Raw genomic sequence first — 18,431 nt, 5'->3', positions numbered from 1 at the left:
TTTTGGAAGGCACTCACTTTTAGGGGCATGGCTCATCTACTAGTGGAGACTGTATTCCTTATCTAATTTGTGTTTCCTTCATGATCACATAGCTTGGTTTTCAGACTTCACTCTATTTATTCAAACTGTATTTTATTTCTCTTTTCTTAACTTTTTTTTACATTTTGTTTATTTTTGAGAGATAGACAGAGACAGAGCATGGGTGGGGAGGGGCAGGGAGAGGGAGACGCAGAATCTGAAGCAGGCTCCAGGCTCTGAACTGTCAGCAGAGAGCCCCACGTGGGGCTCAGACTCACGAACCCCTGAGATCATGACCTAAGCCAAAGTTGGACGCTTAACCAACTGAGCCACCCAGGCGCCCCTGTATTTTATTTCTCTTTAAGGCATTTATTTATTATATGTTTTTAGACATTTATGTTTTGATATTTAAAATATTGCATCCCAAATTCCATCAGCTCACATTTCTCAAATGCTTATTTCAAAAGACATAGAGGATGAATTCTCTTCTTGAAGAAAATCATACATACTGTTTAGGAAGGCAGGGCACACCCAGATGAAATAACAAAAGAAAAATATTTTAAAGCAATAAATTGACAGGTGCTAAAGAATAATTTGCACAAATGAACAAAGTTCAAGAGGAACTAACTAGAAAAATGAACAAAACCAGGCAGTGTATTCAAAAAGACATGTGGGAGGCAGTGAAATTTATTTTGGGTGTTGATAAAGACAAGTTTGGATTAGAGACTAAAATTGTGAGGGGACATGTTAGACAAAGTGGATAATTAACTTCTGTGAAGGGGAAGGAAAGTAAGCTTTTATTTCAGACAGTTGTGGAACCATAAAAACAATTAGCTTGTTTCCTCTTATACTGAAAGACTTATGGCAAACAGGGAAACACATATAGCAAACAATCTGTTGCATCTATGGTTCACTTCCTTCTTCTAATTTATTGAAGATTCCACCTACATTTCAAAATATGGATTCCCCCAAATGTTCTAATATTGACTCTTTCAAATTTGTTTTTTCCCCCCAAATTTTACTTGCTATATCATCTTTCATCTAATTCATTTATACAATTTTGGCTTTGTTTTCTTACATTACATGAAATAATTGTAGACCAGGCAAAGTTTGTACTAAATGACTCCCTATCTACCATCTGTTGTGTTTTCTCCTAAGTGGAACAAACTTGCTTCTGAAGAAATTTACTATAGTCACAAACTGCTCTTTATGGTCATTTTAGAGATAAAATTTCATAAACTCAAGTGAGCACTGATGTTTTGTAAGTGCCATCAGGTCAATGATGGGGAATGGACACCCACAACTCCCTGTGTGCTCTAAAGCGGGGGCATCATTTTTCTGCTTCTTGTTGACTCTGAGAAATGGCTGGATTAAAGCAGTGAAATATTTCAATGATGCAGGGCAAAGGTGACTTCCTGTTTTGTTTTAAGGTTTCTTTCTCTTCTCAATGAAAGCTGTGTTTTCTGACATTCTACAATCCTTTTGCTGGGTTAAAGGGCAGGGTGCAGGGCCTCAATAGGTCATTCCATTTACAATATGCCCTGAGAAGGCAGAGGGGGAGAGGAAGGAAAAGATGTGGCTCATTAGTGACAGAGAAGACCAGGAGGGGATCTGGTTTCTATTTTCTTCTCTAGATTGAGCTAATTTGGATGGGAAGGGTTTTATTGTTATCATCATCATGATTATTATTACCTGTGTGGTGTAATTTTCCTACACATTTCTTTCAAGTGTTAGGTGAAATCCTTGGTGACAAGAGTTGAATAATAAATGCCATTTTATTTTAGTGAGTAAAATCAGAAAACAAAACAAAACAAAAACCAGATACTTCAAAGCAGGTAGTTTTTCACTCTTCACCTTAAGAAGCAAAACTCCAAAGTTCTAATTCTGCAGGGCAAAGAAAAAAATGCTTTTTTAAAAACCCGTTTCTTGCTTCTGGTGGCCTACGTGTATTACGTACAGATTTCTTTCCTTTTTATGAAAGGCTGCCCCCCCCCCTCCCCCGCCCACCACTTTGTTATTCATAATGCAGACTTCTGTAGTCCTGAACTCTGGGTTGATAAACCTTCACCACTGCACGCAGGGGTCTGTGTTTTCTGTGACTTGGACATTTAAAGTGACACTGCTGAAGTCCTTCCTCCTGAAGTCTGACTTTGCGCAGAGCTGGTGATGCGCAGAGGTAAAGCGGTAGTTTGCCTGAAGAGCTATCTCCAGGGTGTGAGGGTGCTTGGGTGGGCTCCGAAGTGGGGAACTTGGTACTCCTCCGTCAGGGATTGGGGTGGGCTTTCAGCAAGGGTCTGGGGGCTTTTCTTTGGAGCCAGCGTGGAGATGGGAAAGAGGTGCACGTCTCAAGTCAGCGCTGTGTTGCGTTACGGCATCCTGGCTGCTTCTCGAGGCTTCCCTCCCCTCTGCCTCCAACCGGCAGACCTTGTCTTTCCCCCCACCCCCACCCCCGCTCCCATCCCAGGAAGAGGAGCTGGCATTGGAGGGCTGGGACTGCACCGAGGGGTTGGCGGTGGGGGGTGGGGGCGGGGCTGCCTCTCTGGCCCGGAGGTGGGAAAGTGGAGCGCAGCGGGTCCGAGGCACAGACCTCTCGCGCCGAGGCTCCTCCGGCTGGTCCTTCCTGCCTGCGGCGGTCGCTGCTGCAGCAGCGTCAACTCCCACCAAGACCTGGATCTTTTTGCTCAGCCTACAAGAACTGAAACTCTTACAGCACCCTCCTCCCCCATTAGGAGTCTTTTCCCTCTGGTTTCCCCTCCCCCGCCCCAGCCCCTCCTTCCCCCGTTGGAGAATTTCATGCTTCTGTTAGCACCTTTTCATAATCCAGGGGACGTGACAGTCCAGAGCTCCAACTGCCTCAGCTGAATTCTACTTTTGATTTTATTTCTCCCTCGCTTCCTCTTGTTTTCCTCTAATCTGATTCATCTGCGAATCTGACGCTTCTGCCAGAGGGAGCGAGGAATAAATAGATGCTGCTGCCCCAGAAGGCTTAGACGTCGGGAAAGAACAGCCAGAGAGGCAGGGGCGGCGGCGGCCGGAGGCCGGCGGAGCTCGTGGGACCCCATTGGGGGAATTTGATCCAAGGAAAGAAACTGAGATCGTCGGGGGAGGAGAAGCTCCCAGATCATTGTGTCCACTTCCAGGGGGGAAGAGGGGACCGCGAAGCGGGCCTGTCGGCGTCCTCGGCACTGCTGAACCCTGCCCCGTCCTGCCGGGATCATGGTCTGCGGCGGTCCAGGAGGGATGCTGCTGCTGCGGGCCGGGCTGCTCGCCCTGGCTGCGCTCTGTCTGCTCTGGGTGCCCGGAGCACGAGCTGCAGCCTGCGAGCCCGTGCGCATCCCCCTGTGCAAGTCCCTGCCCTGGAACATGACCAAGATGCCCAACCACCTGCACCACAGCACCCAGGCTAACGCCATCCTGGCCATTGAGCAGTTCGAAGGTCTGCTGGGCACCCAGTGCAGCCCGGATCTGCTCTTCTTCCTCTGTGCCATGTATGCGCCCATCTGCACCATTGACTTCCAGCACGAGCCCATCAAGCCCTGCAAGTCTGTGTGCGAGAGGGCCCGGCAGGGCTGCGAGCCCATCCTCATCAAGTACCGCCACTCGTGGCCCGAGAGTCTGGCCTGCGAGGAGCTGCCTGTTTATGACCGTGGCGTGTGCATCTCTCCCGAGGCCATCGTTACCGCGGACGGAGCGGGTGAGTCCGGCTCTGGCCCAGCCTCCGTCCCGACCTTTAGCTACCCCACTTCTCGGAGTTTTTGTTACTCGCCTTTTACTCTCTAATTCTGCACCCCCCCCCCTTTTTTTTTTTTTCCTTGGGGTCGCTTCTCTTCATCACTCCTCTCTGGAGCACCACTTCTTTCTTCTCTCTTCCAGACTGATGCACTCCATTCCGATAGGCTGTCCGTCTTTCTAAAACTTGCAGTTCATTCCACTCCCCGTCACACTCGTGCTCAACAGTGACCCTGCGCTTTCCATGCTTTCCATGTCTAAGTAACCACATCTTGCATAGTGATGCTCTTTTTTTACTTTCTTAATTTGTTTACAGTCACTGAACTTTCTTGCCGGATTCTCTTGCATTCTCAATCACGCATTTTCCGTATTTTTCCTGTTGTAGCTGCTTGTCAAGATTGTATGGTGAAAACAGAAAAACTGAAGCACCATTTTCCTCTAATCATTAAAAATGCCTAGATAATTTCAGTAATCTTACTCCAACCCACAGATGTTAGTGATATGTGTTTGCTCAAAGTCCAATTTGAGCAATTACCTTCACCTTAAATTTCTTCGTCCTTTCAACGAGATAAATTGTTCTTCCATTCCAGACTGAAACAGCTGTGAAACATTGCTATGCACTGCTAATTAGCTTCTGTGACTTGCTCCCAGCCACAGAGCTGGCGAAGTGAATTGCTGGGCTCTTTTCACATTCCCACATGCCTTCAAGTCCTTTTGTAAATGACATATGGATGAAAGGAGTTATATTTAAGGTGTGCTATCATCATATGCTCACGTAATGTTACTTTTAATCTCACCCCTTGCCCTACTGTTTGTTATGCCCTGCAAATATGTCTTTAATACCTTATTTCATGCCTTTTGTGCTGTGTGTGCACCAACCACACATTCATTTTCATCTTTCCCTACTGTAAAGCTTGACTGTAGTTCTGCATTTAATGGAATCAACCACAAGTTGTTTTCTCACTAGTATTTGGTCTAATTAGGACAGTCATAACTCTGAAGACCCCAGCTAAACCTGGTTCATTATGGTTCATTTAATTCTCACTTAATAGCACTCCTACCAATTACCCCTCAACTCAAATTTCACCCTTCATAGAATTTCATATTTGTTATGGTCTGTTCTCTTTCATACCTTCCCCAGATGAACTCTGTTATTAAATGTGCTGACTCGATTGCCTCCTCTGTTCATTTCCTGGGTGTCAAATTTTTCCTCCTGCCACTTGACCTGCTCAGCTTAAGCTCAGGCCCATAGTCCATCTCTAGGTAACAGTTCTTGGCTGTCAGAGAATTGATTTGGAAAAATTGTTTTCTGTGCACATTGAGATGCTTACCATAAAATGAGTGGAGAGGCAGAGAGTACAAATAGCTGTAAAACGAAAACTGAACAGAAAGATTCCAGAAGCTTTTTCATGGTCCCCTCACTTAATCACTCTTTGAATACACCTATTAAGTCGTCTTGGTTTTAATCAAGAACGAATAACTGGCTGTATAATGTAAGCAGAAAGAAATGTATTTCTTCTTAATCTTTGGGCTCAAAGAACACTCTTGAGTCACAGTCTGCGCAGCTTCTGGAAGAGCTTGGTCAGTTGCTGCCCTGGTTTGCCAGACACTTAGAATCTGTTAAATACTGGTGCTTTGCTCAGGCCAATGACCTGGAATGAGGTGGCTATGGTTCACTCTGAAATGCTTTCCTCCCGTTAAAGGAAAAGACTTGCTCTGAAACCTCTCTTCGAGATGGACCTCAAATGAGAGAGGTTTGGCAAGATGAACAGCTTTCAAACGCTGTGGTCAATATGGATGGGAAGCAGCTTCCTTAAGTGTCCCTGAATTACCTATCGTTGGGGACCAAATGCAGAACAACTGCCTCATTGAAGCTCTCAAATAGGACATGCATGGAAACAATTTGTCACTAAGTGGGACATGATTTCTGAGCTGCTTTCAAAGGCCATAATAGCTGCTTTGTTGACAGCATCCTTGCTGGAAAAATAGGTAGGGGTAGGCGGCAGTAGGAACCATATTTTTGTGATGGTCTCCCTTTTCCCTCCCTTTACCACAACCTTCAGTGTGAGTCCTTGGCCCTGGCGGCAGGTGGGAGCTTAAGGGGAGGTGGGGATGGGGAATGGAGAGGTGGATTCTAACCCGAAGGGTCCCCTGGCTTCCAAGGCCAGCTTGCTGAAAATTTCATTCCCTATCCTGGGTCAAACTGTTGGACACCTGGAGTTACTTAGTAACTACCATATGTGGCCAGTTTAATTTACGATGCAATATACTGCTTGGTTCAGTGGGATAGGATAGTCCGTGAAGCAGCTTTTTTTCTTCCTCTAGGTATAAACAGAATCACTTATGTTTTATGACTAGAATCCAGCCGAATACAAAAATGAGGTCTCCCTGAATAAAAGAGGCCACCCTTCACATTCCTTCAATGCCAAGAGGATTTGCAAGTCCTACCATTTTCACATGGGTCTCTTCCCTCCTGGCACAGTAGGATTCCACAAGCAAGTTTAGGCCCATTTACGTGTTGAAATGGGGCAGTGCTTCAAACTACTTTTTGCTTTCGAAATACTAGGGGCCAGCATATGTTAAAAAAAAAAAAAAAAAAATCCTATCCTGACCCTTACCAACAAATTCACATTAAATGTATTCTTTTTCCACATTGTATATTTACTATGGAGTTGTGGCTTCATGCACAACTGCTTTATCGGAGGATTCATTTCTGCCAGTTAAGACCTCTAGTCCTGTCTTCAGTATTGTATGGCGAGTAAAGAGTGTGGGTAGGAGCCCGGCAGGCCAGGTGTTGAATCTGGACTCTGCTTCCTATCAAGTGTTATTGCAGGGAAATTATATAACCTCTCTGGTTTAAAGTTTTCTGGTCTGTATCATGGCAACAGCACTGCCTACATCCCACAGGCATGGTGAAGATGAAGTTAAAGATCATGGTACCTGGGACATCGTCCCTAACAGATTGGTGCTGCTGCTATTGCTTTTTCGCCATGGGTATCATTGTGGTATCAAAATGATGTTTTCTTTTTTGAAACGGTAGGCTGGTCGATGCAGATACAGCCTAGATCACTTCAGCTCTGGAAAACAAGCTCCATACGGGGACCCACCTGGACAAGCAGATCTTACTTCTGAACACACAAGCTTAATATTTCATTTTACACAAATTAACCTGGACCTCGGGATCAAGAACAAATCCCTTTGGGAGCAACAGGAAGAGAGAATGAGTCTGATGGATGTCTGTTAATTATAAATAGTTGATCTTGGATGTGTAGAGATCAAGAATTTAAGAAAACTTATGTATGATATTTCCCAGCTATTTATTCAGTACCCATGGTTCACCATGCCAAGGGTTTTATAATCAATCCTCAGTCATTGCTGGTTTCTGCGGTAGTGTTAGCTCGTCACCTCAGTTCTGGCTCAACACATTTCGCCAGGCCCTCTCTTGCTGCCTGGACCATGCCAGCTTTCACATGCATGTACTGCTGTTTAGTCATATCTCTGCTCTCTGAGAAACAGGCAGCCTTTTCTTCAGCCCTGCTCTACAAATATTTGAGGGGCCAAATACCGAGAAGGAAAAATTATTTAGTGTGATAGGAGGAAAATGGAATGGAAAGAAGAAATGGAAATTTTAGATTAAGACTGGAGAGAACACAGTTTTAAAGATTTTTTAAAATTTTTTTATTTAGAGAGAGCATGAGCAGGGAAGGGGCAGAGAGAGAGAAAGAGAGAAAGAGTCCCAGGCAGGCTCCATGCTGCCAGCTGCGAGCCTGACATGGGGCTTGAACTCACGAACTGTGAGATTGTGACCTGAGATGAAACCAAGATTCAGACGCTTAACCGCCTGAGCCACCCAGGCACCCCTAAAGATGCTTCATTACATAAAATACTGAAAGGCATTCTGGGTGGGGTAGGGAAGAGACTATCTCAGAGAGTTACGGTATTTCATCACAGCTGACCTAATTATTTGTGGTAATAAAATCTTATGTAGCCCCCAAATCTTAATGATTCATTTTTTAAAATTTCATTCCTACCAGACTTCCAAATAGTTGTTGCTATAAATAGCAAAACTGACTTAAGTTCTATTTGGCCTTTCTCTCTCTGCTAGGTGTATAGAAAGAAGAGACATACAGTTTTGAATAATTAAGAATTGGTTATATTTCTGCAATTGCACAGTTTTAGAGCTCTAGACCCTTAGTTGGTATTCCACCTTTGCCATTAATGTTAGACCTTGAGCAAGTCATTCAAGATTGACATTGTGAATAGAGAAGAATAAGAGAACTATTCATGTGAAGTGATCGATGAATGGCAAAGCACAATGTAAGTGTTTAATAACAATGTGATTGAGGAAAGGATATGTCCTTTCATGGATTGTTAGCAACCAGAATAAGAACTAATAACACTAGCATGTTTCATCTGCTGTTTTAAGTGTGTTATGCATTTCAATTTACTGTAATAACTACCTGGTGGGTACTATTATTCCCATTTTGAAGAAAAGGAAGCTGAGGCATATAAGTGACTTGTGCAAGGTCATAAAGCTATTAAGAGAGAGAAGATTCAAACCAGAAATCATTCTCCAATACACTTGCTGTCTTAAGAAGAAAGAGGTGATTCATAACTTTTGAGAGAATCTGTGTCTTTTGACTGTCAGATTGCAGTTAATGGATCAAGTTTTGTCCATTGTATTTCGAAAGCTCACTTATATATAGCTTAAGAGAATAAAAGACCGCTCTGGACAGGGATTCCAAGAGATAAGAGATAACTACTTCACTACACTTTTGAGATAAGAGTACATTCCAGATTCTCACATCTAATCCCGAGCCCTTCAATCTCATCATGCCACAAAGTGAACTCCTCCTTTCCTTCTCCTCATTTGCCTATTCTTTTTGAGTATTTTTTTATATGGTTACGAGGCACCAGCATACCCATGCTCCAGGCCTGGGAGTCATCCTTGATTCTACCCTATTCTTTACCGCCCCCCGCCACCCTCCCCCCCCCCCACATTTAATGGGTATTAAGTGTTATGGATCTACTCTGAATCCAGTTTCCTTCCCTCCTTCTCTGATGCTGCTCTCTAAGTTTGGGTCTCCACATGTGTCACATGGATTATGGCCATGGGGTAATAATCGGCTTGCTTACTTCCAGTATTGTCCCTCCATATTCCAACAGGGTGATCTTTCTGAAATGTCAATCTGTTGCTTAAAATCCTTTGGTGTCTGTCTCTAGCCTTTGTGACTTCATCCCTTCCTACCTCTCTAGCTTCATTTCTCTCTGCTCACAACTTTCTCTATTTTAGCCACACTGGAAGACTTGCAGGTCCCTTGGTGAGTACTGCAATTTCTTTCCATATTTCTTACACATGTGATTTTCTATGTGGAACGCACCCCCCACCCAACCCTCCCCAGCTCCTTTAGGACTCTTCTTCTGGAAACTTCTATGACCCCTACTAGAAATTCTTGGGGCATACAACCTAATAATGCCTGCTATTTTAACTTAGGATGATACTGTTGGAATTCCTAAGTTTAACTTTATGAAAACATTTTTTTTGGATTATTTATGACAAGATAACTTTTTTCTCTTATAATTCTACCAATTGACTTCTAAGCACTTTTAAAAATGAAGAAACATTTTTCTGTAAGAATGAGAGTAGTAAAACCACTTTCCTAGATTCAACTATATCAAAGGGTTGTTTTTTTTCCAAGAGATTTTTTTCATTTTTATTTCAACATTTCGACACTAAACAATTATTTTACATGTGGTTTAATATAATTTCTTCATTTACAAAAAGATCATTTTGGTATAGGTCATATATGTATTATTATTGGAATTATTCAGAAATAAAACCATTGATTGGCATGTTACTTTAACACTTGGATACATTTATCATCAATAAAGTCTTTGCATAGAATAAAAATCATTAAATTAATAGTATATGACTAAGTCAAACCTAATGTTTTAGAATCAAGTATTTGTTGCCTGCCTATTTGATGGTTACTGTCTTTCCTTGTACAGAGCTTTTTAAATACCAGATGATGATTACTAAGCCTGAGAATGTAATTGATTAATAGTAATTTTGAGTACTATTGTCCTAACATGGTATTAACCACTCCTTTTAAAATTTATTCATGATATATCCTATGAAGAAAAAGGACAGAAGAAGAATGTTATTTTCTGTTAGGATAAACAGAACAAACTTCAATAAGTTATTTAACATAACGTATTAATACAAATCTAAAACTTATATAAAAGTACTGAGTTGAAGTAGCAATAAGAATGGATAGCTAAGTTCAGCAAGTCTCACAGGGTGTTTTGCTGAGGCACTCTTATTCACTAGAGGCAGCTTTTTTATTCTTTTTCCTTTTTTAAAAATATTTATTTATTTTTGAGAGGTGGGTTGGGAGGGACAGAGAGAGACAGAGAGAGAATCCCAAGCAGGCTCTGCACTGTCAGTGCAAAGCCTGACACAGGGCTCAAACAAACTGAGATCATGACCTGAGCCTAAATCAAGAGTCAGACCTTAACTGACTGAGCCACCCAGGCTCCCCTAGAGGCTGCTTTCCTAACCAGAACACCGAAGAACTTTATATAATTACTATTTATCATTCATCGTTACCATTTTCTTGGATTATGGGATCATGAAAAGAGTCCTTGACAATTTCCAATTATTACCACATCTATTAATTGCACTGGTCCCTGCATGGTATGCTTTCTTTCTGCTGAACAACTGTTTACAGGTAACAAAGGGCATGAGAATGTTTTCTGAATGTTTTCTTCAGGCACCAAGAATTTAAATATACGCTAGTAATGTGTGATACATCTATTTATTGAAGAGATGTGTTGGCTTCTTTTAGTCATCAAGACCCAAGTGTTGGGTGAATGCCTAATATGTGCATGGACTTCATGGTGTCAGAAATTGCGTGAGACTCAAAAACTTACCAAATCCTGAAATTTTATGCACAATTGAGGAGAACTCAAAAGAGCATATCCTCTTTCAGTCACACAAAATAGATCTTGTCCTTATTTGACCTATAAGTAATAGCGTGCCAAGCTCATGGCACTAATAAGAATCCACTTCCTTGAGACATGACTGAATTAGATTTAATTAAATTGATGACTGAATTAGATTTTTATATGGGAATTCTCAAAATAATAATGAATAAATTATGATTCTTTATTTTATCACTTTCAGATTTTCCTATGGATTCTAGTAATGGAAACTGTAGAGGAGCCAGTGGTGAGTACATCACTATCTTCCTAGTTTTCATTTGTAGTCAAATTAGTCTTTGTAACCTAGATACTCAAGTCTTATCTGGGGACATCAGTACACTATGTTTTTGTTTTTAATATTTATTATTTTTGAGAGGGAGGAAAAGAGTGGGGGAGGGAAAGAGAGAGAGGGAGAGAGGGAGATAGAAGATCTGAAGCGGGCTCTGTGCTGACAGCAGAGAGCCCGATGTGGGGCTTGAACTCATGAATTGTGAGATCATGACCTCAGCTGAAGTTGGACACTTAACCGACTGAACCACCCAGGCACCACCCTGTACCCTAAGTTTTAACAGTAAATGTGGGGACCTGGTTGGCTCAGTTGGTTAAACGTCTATCCAGCTCTTGATTTCAGCTCACAGTTTGTGAGATTGAGCCCCACATTGGGCTCTGCACTTACAGCGTGGAGCCTACTTGGAATTTTCTCCCTTCCTCTCTCTGCTCCTCCCCACTTGCCCATGAGTGCTCTCACTCTCTCTCTTTCAAAAATAAATAAATAAAAATAAAACATTTAAAAAGTAAACTTAATTATTTATATTTTATTTTAAAAATGAACATATAATAAAATTGACCTTTTGCCACTAAAAATTGTGTGGATTTTATGAGTTCTATGAATTTTAATGCATATATAGACTTGTGTAAACACTACCACAGTCGAGACACAGGACAGTTGTATCACCTCAAAAGAAACTTCCTCATACTATCTCTTTCTAATTACAAGCTTCTCCCACCCTTAACCACTGGTGATCACTGATCTATTCTCCACTATAGCTTTGTAGTTTTGAGATGATCATATAAATGGAATGGTAGAGTATGTAACCTTTTGAGATTGGCTTATTTCACTTATAATGCCTTTGAGATTCATCCAAGTTGTTACTGCATGTAGCAATCGTTGATTCATTTTAATTCCCAAATATTTTATTACTTGAGTCTATTACCATTTGTTTATCCATTCGTGCCTTGAAGGATAATTGAGCTGTTTCAAGCTTTTGTAAGTCATGGGTAGATCTACTATAAACATTTGTGTATAAGTTTTTGTATAAACATAAGTTTTCATTTCTCTAGGGTAAATATCTGGGAATAAACTTACTGGGGTTAGATAGTAAGGGTATGTTTAACTTTGTAAAAAAAAGCTGCCGAACTGTTTCCAAAAATGGCTGTTCGATTTTGCACTAGTGGTGTGTAAGTGTTCCCCTTGCTGTGCATCCTCTCTGGGATGTGGTTTTTTCAGTTTTTTATTTTTTAAATCTTAGCCGTTTTAATAGGTGTGTAGTGATAGCACATACCTATTACAGAAGTGATATATTCTGAATATAAAGAACCATCTTTTGGTTTCATTGATTTTTCTCTATTTATTTGCAACTTTATTGATTTCTGCTCCTCAGTATTTCCTTCCTTTGCTTAAGATTTACTTTGCTGTCTGTTTTTCCCGTAAGGTAGAAGCTTAGGTTATGAGTTGAGACCTTTATTCTTGTCTAGTATAGTAATTTGATGCTAAGAATGGCTTTATTTGCATCTCACAAAGTTTGATAGGTTTTATTTTAATATTCTTTACTTTAAAATAGTTTATAATTTCCCTTGAGACTACATATTTGACTTATGAATTATTTAGGATTGTGCTGTTAAATTTGCTGCTGTTTGGAGATTTTTCTCTTTGCTTTATGTTATTCTAATTCTACTATAGAGAATACACTTTGTATAATTTTGATTCTTTTAAATTTGTTAGGGTTTATTCTATGACCCAGGATATGATTTGGTGAATGCTTTGTTTACACTTGGGGGAAAAAAAAATATATATATTCTGCAATTGTTGGGAGGAATGTTCTTTAAATGTCAATTAGATTAGTTAATACTGTTGTTTAGTACTTTTATAGTCTTGCCTGTTTTCTGTCTACTAGATCTATTGATCATTGTGAGATGAATAAATCTCCAAATATCGTAGATGTTTCTGTTTCTCTTTCAGTTCTGTTTTTTTCATGTACAGGTATTCTGAAACTGTTATTTGGTGCATTCACAGTATTTTTGTAATTTTTGTTTATTTTGAGAGAGAACAAGAGAGAGAGAGCAGGCGAAGGACAGAGAGAAAGGGAGAGAGATATTCCCAAGCAGGCTCTGCACTGACACTGCAGACATGGAGCTCGAACTCATGAACCAGGAGGTCATGACTTGTGCTGAAATCAAGAGTTGGACACTTGGGGCTCCTGGGTGGCTCAGTTGGTTGGGCTTCTGACTTTGGCTCGGGTCATGATCTCGCGGTCCGTGAGTTCGAGCCCCACATCAGGCTCTGTGCTGAGAGCTCAGAGCCTGGAGCCTGTTTCATATTTTGTGTCTCCCTCTCTCTCTGACCTTCCCCCATTCATGCTCTGTCTCTCTCTGTCTCAAAAATGAATAAACGTTAAAAAAAATTTTTTTAAAAGAGTTGGACACTCAATTGACTTAGCCACCCAACCGCCCCCACAATTAGTGTTTTTATGTCTTATTGGAGAATTGACCCTTCATAATGTAATGTCGCTCTTTATCTCTGGTAGTTTTCTCTGCTTTAAAATCTATTTTCTTTGACATTAATATAGCTACTTCAATTTTTCTTTTTATCAGTATTTACAAGGTGTATCTTTACCCTTTTACTTTTAACATACCTACATTATTATGTTCTAAACAAATTTCTTGTAGACCTAGTATAATTGGGTCATTTTTTTGTTGGAATTGGTTTTTTTGTTCTTTTAACCAATCTTTGTCTTTTGATTGGTGCATTGAGATATTTACATCTAATGTGGTTATTGTTATGTTTTTATTTAGATCTACCATTTTATTATTTGTTTCTGTTTGTTCCCTCTCTTTTTCATTCCTGTGTTCTATATCCTGATTCATGTTGGATTATTTGAATCTCTCTTCCTCATGCACACATGTGTATGTATCTCTCTGTGTTATACGTTTATCTTGTGAATATATATATATAATGACAGTATATGTAGTTGTATTTTTTCTTTAAGCCATTAAAAATGTTTTAAACAACTCAGGGGGAGAATAGGGGTGCCTAGGTGGCTCAGTTGGTTGAGCGTCCAGCTCTGGATTTCGGCTCAGGTCATGATTGATCCCAGTGTCATGGGATCAAGCCCTGTGTTGAGCTCCACACTGGGTGTGGAGCCTGCTTAAGATTCATTCTCTCTCTCTCGCTCTCTCTCTCTCTCTCTCTCTCTTTCTCTCTCTCTCCCCCTCTGCCCCCCACTCATGTCCTTGTTCTCTCTCTCTCTCAAAATAAAAAACAAAAAGAGAGAATAGCCTACTGTGTTTACATAGATGTTTCTATTTCTATTGTTTTTTCCTGATTTCCAGTATTCCTTCTACCTGAAGAACTTCCTTCAACATTTCTTTTAAAGCAGTTCTGGTGGCAATAAATTCTCTCAGTTTTGCTTTATCTGAAAATGTCTAGATTTCACCTTCATTCCTGAAGGGTATTTTCATTGGATATAGAATTCCGGGTTGGCAGTTCATTCAGTGTTTAAAAAAGTTATTCCACTTACTTCTGTGTTTCTCAAGGGAAATTGGTAGTCATTCAAATCATTGTTACCCTGTATATAATGTGTCAGTTTTCTCTGGTTGCTTTCAAGGCTTTTTTCTTGGTGTTTAGTTTTTAGCAGTTGGATTGTGCTATGCCTGGACATTGATTTCTTTGGTTTTAACCTGTTTAGGGTTAATGGAGTTTCTTGAGTCTATAAATTTTTGCCTTGTGTCAAATTTGGGAAGGTTTCAGCAACTATTTCTTCCAAGATTTATTTTTACAGCACATTCTCTTCTATTTCCAAATCTATGATGATGTGAATCTTAGAGCTTTTGTTATTGTCCCACAGGTCCCCAAAGATCTGCTCATTTCCCTCTCAATCTTTATAATTTCTCCTGGTCTGTCTTCAAGTTCGGTGACTTGATCATCACTATTCTTCTACTGAGCCCATCTAGTGAATTTTTTATTCCAGTTCCTACAATTTTCAAAGTTCAAAATTTCCACTTGGTTCTTCATTATATCTTGTATTTCTTTGTTGAGACTTTCTATCCTTCCATTCATTTCAAGGGTGTTCACTATTACTTTTTGGAGAATTTTTGTAAGAACTGCCTTGAGATTATTGTTGGATAATTTTAACATTTGTGTCACCTGATTGTTTTTCCATACAAATTGAGATTTTTCTGGTTCTTAATATGCAGAGTAATTTTTTAATTGCATCCTGGTCATTTTGATTATTTCTGTTCTAAGACTTTGGTTCTCATTTAAAGTTCTATAGAGAATGTTGATATATATATTTTTTAATGTTTGTTTATTTTTTGAGAGAACAGTCAGCGGAGGGGCAGGGAGAATCTTAGGCTCTACACTGTCAGCGCAGAGCCCAAAGTGGGTCTGATCCCACAAACTGTGAGGTCATGACCTGAGTTGAAATGAGAATTGGACACAGCCGACTGAGCCACCCAGGTGCCCCGAGAAAGTTGATGTTTTTATTTTAGCACATTGGGTTTAAGCAGCAAATTCTGACTTATCTTCTGTAGGTTGTGATTTCAGTATCTGTTCCACTGTCAGTCTTTGAAGTGCCTTTCAGATCTATCCCATGTGCATCCTACCCAGGGGCCAGTGTGAGATCAGGGCAATGATCTATCCCACAGTTTAGTTTTCAAAGTCTACAGTATACTGGTCAGTGTCAGATTCATACATACCCAGAGGTGAATCTACCAGCTCATAAACAATTTCATGGATTTTTTTCTAAGTTCCTTTCTGTCTGTGGTCTTCTCAGCACTTTTTAGTTCCTTTGGGGCTCCTCTTTGGTCCTTTGGCCAGAAATCTGGAGCTTTATTTATCCCACTCTGTGATGTACTTCCTGTGACTGACTCCACATCTGAGGCCAGATGGTGGAGGACAAAGCAATGGGGCTTTGGCCCAATCTCTTGACATTACACGTCCAATGAGAAAGGAAGGTTCTCCAATGTCACCAGTTTAGACTCCTGAGGGCCTCCCTTGGTGCAGCTGTGTCAGCACTGCCCCAGGATTGCTTGAATGATGGGATACCAGAGAATGGAGTAGTAGAAGACCCTTTTCTCCCTTCTTGAGTCAGAAGTAGAGGGATTCTCCTAAAGAACTCCATCTGTATCATGCCCACTTATAGGCTATGGGCTGTGTTGCAACTAGGCTGGAGGATACTAGAGCGGGGGAAGTTGATGAACAGTTTGAGAATATCAGTCTTCTTCCCCAATCTTTCTATTATTTACTTTTCAGAATCCTTAAGTAGTTGCTTCATGCATTCTGTAGCTGTGTTCAGTGGGAAAGACATGATAGAATCTAGTTACTTCATCTCATCATAAAATAAGCTTTCAAATGAAGTATGCTATATGTTCAAAAACACAAATCATAAGCATGCAGCTCAGTGACTTGTAACAAAGTAAACACTGTTGTGAAACCATCACACAGATCAAGATTTATACTATTAGCAGCATTCCAGAAGTCTCCTTGTGCCTCTTCCAAATTATTACTTCCACCTTTCTTTCCCAAGGTAACTGCTAGCAGAAATTCCAATACCATACATTAATTTTGTCTAATTTTGATCTTTTATGAATATATATATATATATACATATATATATATATATATATATATATATATATATATATATATATATATATACACACACATATATATATACATATATGTGTGTGTGTTTGTGTGTATAGTGTATGGCTTTCTTTGCTACTTATTATGCTGTGCATACCAGTACTTCTGAATTTTCGTTGCTGTGTAGAATTCTATCATATGAATATACCACACTTTATCCTAATGTTCCTGGATATTTGGGTTGTTTCTAGTTTTTGTTTCTGTGACTAATGCTACATTTGCTCTTACAAGAACGTTTTAACTGCAATTAGTTATAAATACCTTTTCGATTTCACTTTCCTCTAGTAGTTTGCACTGATTTGGGTCTGTGTGTCCTGCTTTGTAAGGTGTCTTATATGTGGAAGTGGAGCATTTATTTTACTGAGTCGTAAATAACTTTGAAACATCAGTTTTCATTAGATTGCGATAGTTTTCACTGTTGATTTCCATTGAATCTTGTCAAAGTGACAAGTGTCTGACCAGAGGCAATGTCTGCCAAATGTGCCCAACAAACAACTTTTAAAAAACGTAAGTGAATGAAAATGATTTATTTAGAATTATTTCATTACCTTCTTGATACAGTTGAGAATGTTTTGCAGTGTCATAAAATCAGCTGGAAATTATTGATGTCCAGCAATGTTTCTGTTTTAATGATCACGTCTACTGTTGAATTTGATCAAAACAAACCACAAAGCTCATTTGTATAGTACAACAGGTAAGTCAAAAGTTTTAGTCAAGTGCATACATGTGCTATCAGTCTGTGCAGAAGTTATGGTTATAATAATATAGCACTTAGTGTGTAAATGAAAGATATGACATCAACAACACTATAAATAATATACAAAAATAGGTCAACGTGTAAAAAAAAAAATGACCTAGAATGAATGTAGTATTCCTGGGCTTCGTGTGTACTGTTCCTCTTTTATAAATGTTTTCCTGTTTCCTGGTATAATGGGAATGATGAAAACAAACAAGCAAAACCAAGCTTATTCTGCTTGTGGAAAGATGCACTGACCTATTCACATGTTATATAAAGAAAATACAAATTATTCATGGTCAAAATTTTATGCTTTGGAAAAATGTAGCTGCTGAGGTTGGTAAAGGAGAATATAGAGAAGATACAAAAACATTGTAACCCACATAACCCAGCTTTCAAAAGTGTCAAGCTGTTTCTGCCTGGAATTTAGAAAAGAAATTCTTTCACTCTAGTTAATTTATCCTTTGCCTGGAAGCTTAACAATTTTTTTTTTTTTTTACTTGAGATAATGACTTTGTCTGAACAGCTTCCAGTGTGTGAGTGTGCTCTATTGTAAACCCACTGTCCTAATAAGGAGAACATCATGTCTATTTTCCATAACATGGCATATGGGGAAAAACAATTTTAGTTTTATTCCACCGAGTCATTTTGTCTGTCAAATCAACCAGAAAATTGAGGCAGGTATTCAAATGATACAATGAAAAGATCTTTTTTTATTATTAAAATGATTCTGAAAAAGAATTCTCCCAGTTTTCTACTTTGTGGTGGTGACCAATTTGTGAGGGTTTTTTTTGAAGTGTTTTTTTTTTTTTTTTTCTTTTTTTAAGAGAGAGTGAGCTCGCATGTGAGCAGGGGAGGGGCAGAGGAAGAGGGAGGGAGAGAATCCCAAGGAGGCTTCATGCTCAGTGTGGAGCCCGAAGCTGGGCTGGCTGTCATGACTGTGAGGTCATGACCTGAGCCGAAATCAAGAGTCAGATGCTTAACCGACTGAGCCACCCAGGCGCACCTTATGAGTTTTTATTTTTGAAAAACAAAAATTTT

At 39.9% G+C, this 18,431-nt stretch overlaps 1 protein-coding gene across 2 annotated transcripts in view; it reads left to right on the top strand.

The window, feature by feature from the left end:
- The first annotated feature begins 2,098 nt into the window (after positions 1-2,098).
- FRZB (frizzled related protein) overlaps positions 2,099-18,431 on the top strand; it is a 32,229-nt gene continuing 15,896 nt past the window's right edge. Inside the window, exons 1-3 of one of the 2 annotated variants that reach the window (XM_042949336.1) lie at positions 2,099-2,194; positions 2,965-3,712; positions 10,934-10,978. In XM_042949336.1, coding sequence (XP_042805270.1) covers positions 3,235-3,712; positions 10,934-10,978 — 523 coding nt within the window. In that variant the 5' untranslated portion in view covers positions 2,099-2,194; positions 2,965-3,234. Of the gene's footprint in view, positions 2,195-2,574; positions 3,713-10,933; positions 10,979-18,431 lie in introns of those variants that run through there. The other variant, XM_042949335.1, reaches the window with a different exon arrangement.

The sequence above is a fragment of the Panthera leo genome, chromosome C1 (assembly GCF_018350215.1).
Source record: "Panthera leo isolate Ple1 chromosome C1, P.leo_Ple1_pat1.1, whole genome shotgun sequence".
Taxonomy (NCBI): Eukaryota; Metazoa; Chordata; class Mammalia; order Carnivora; family Felidae; genus Panthera; species Panthera leo.
Note: the sequence above shows the minus strand (reverse complement) of the source record. Positions and strands in the feature narration are given on the sequence as shown.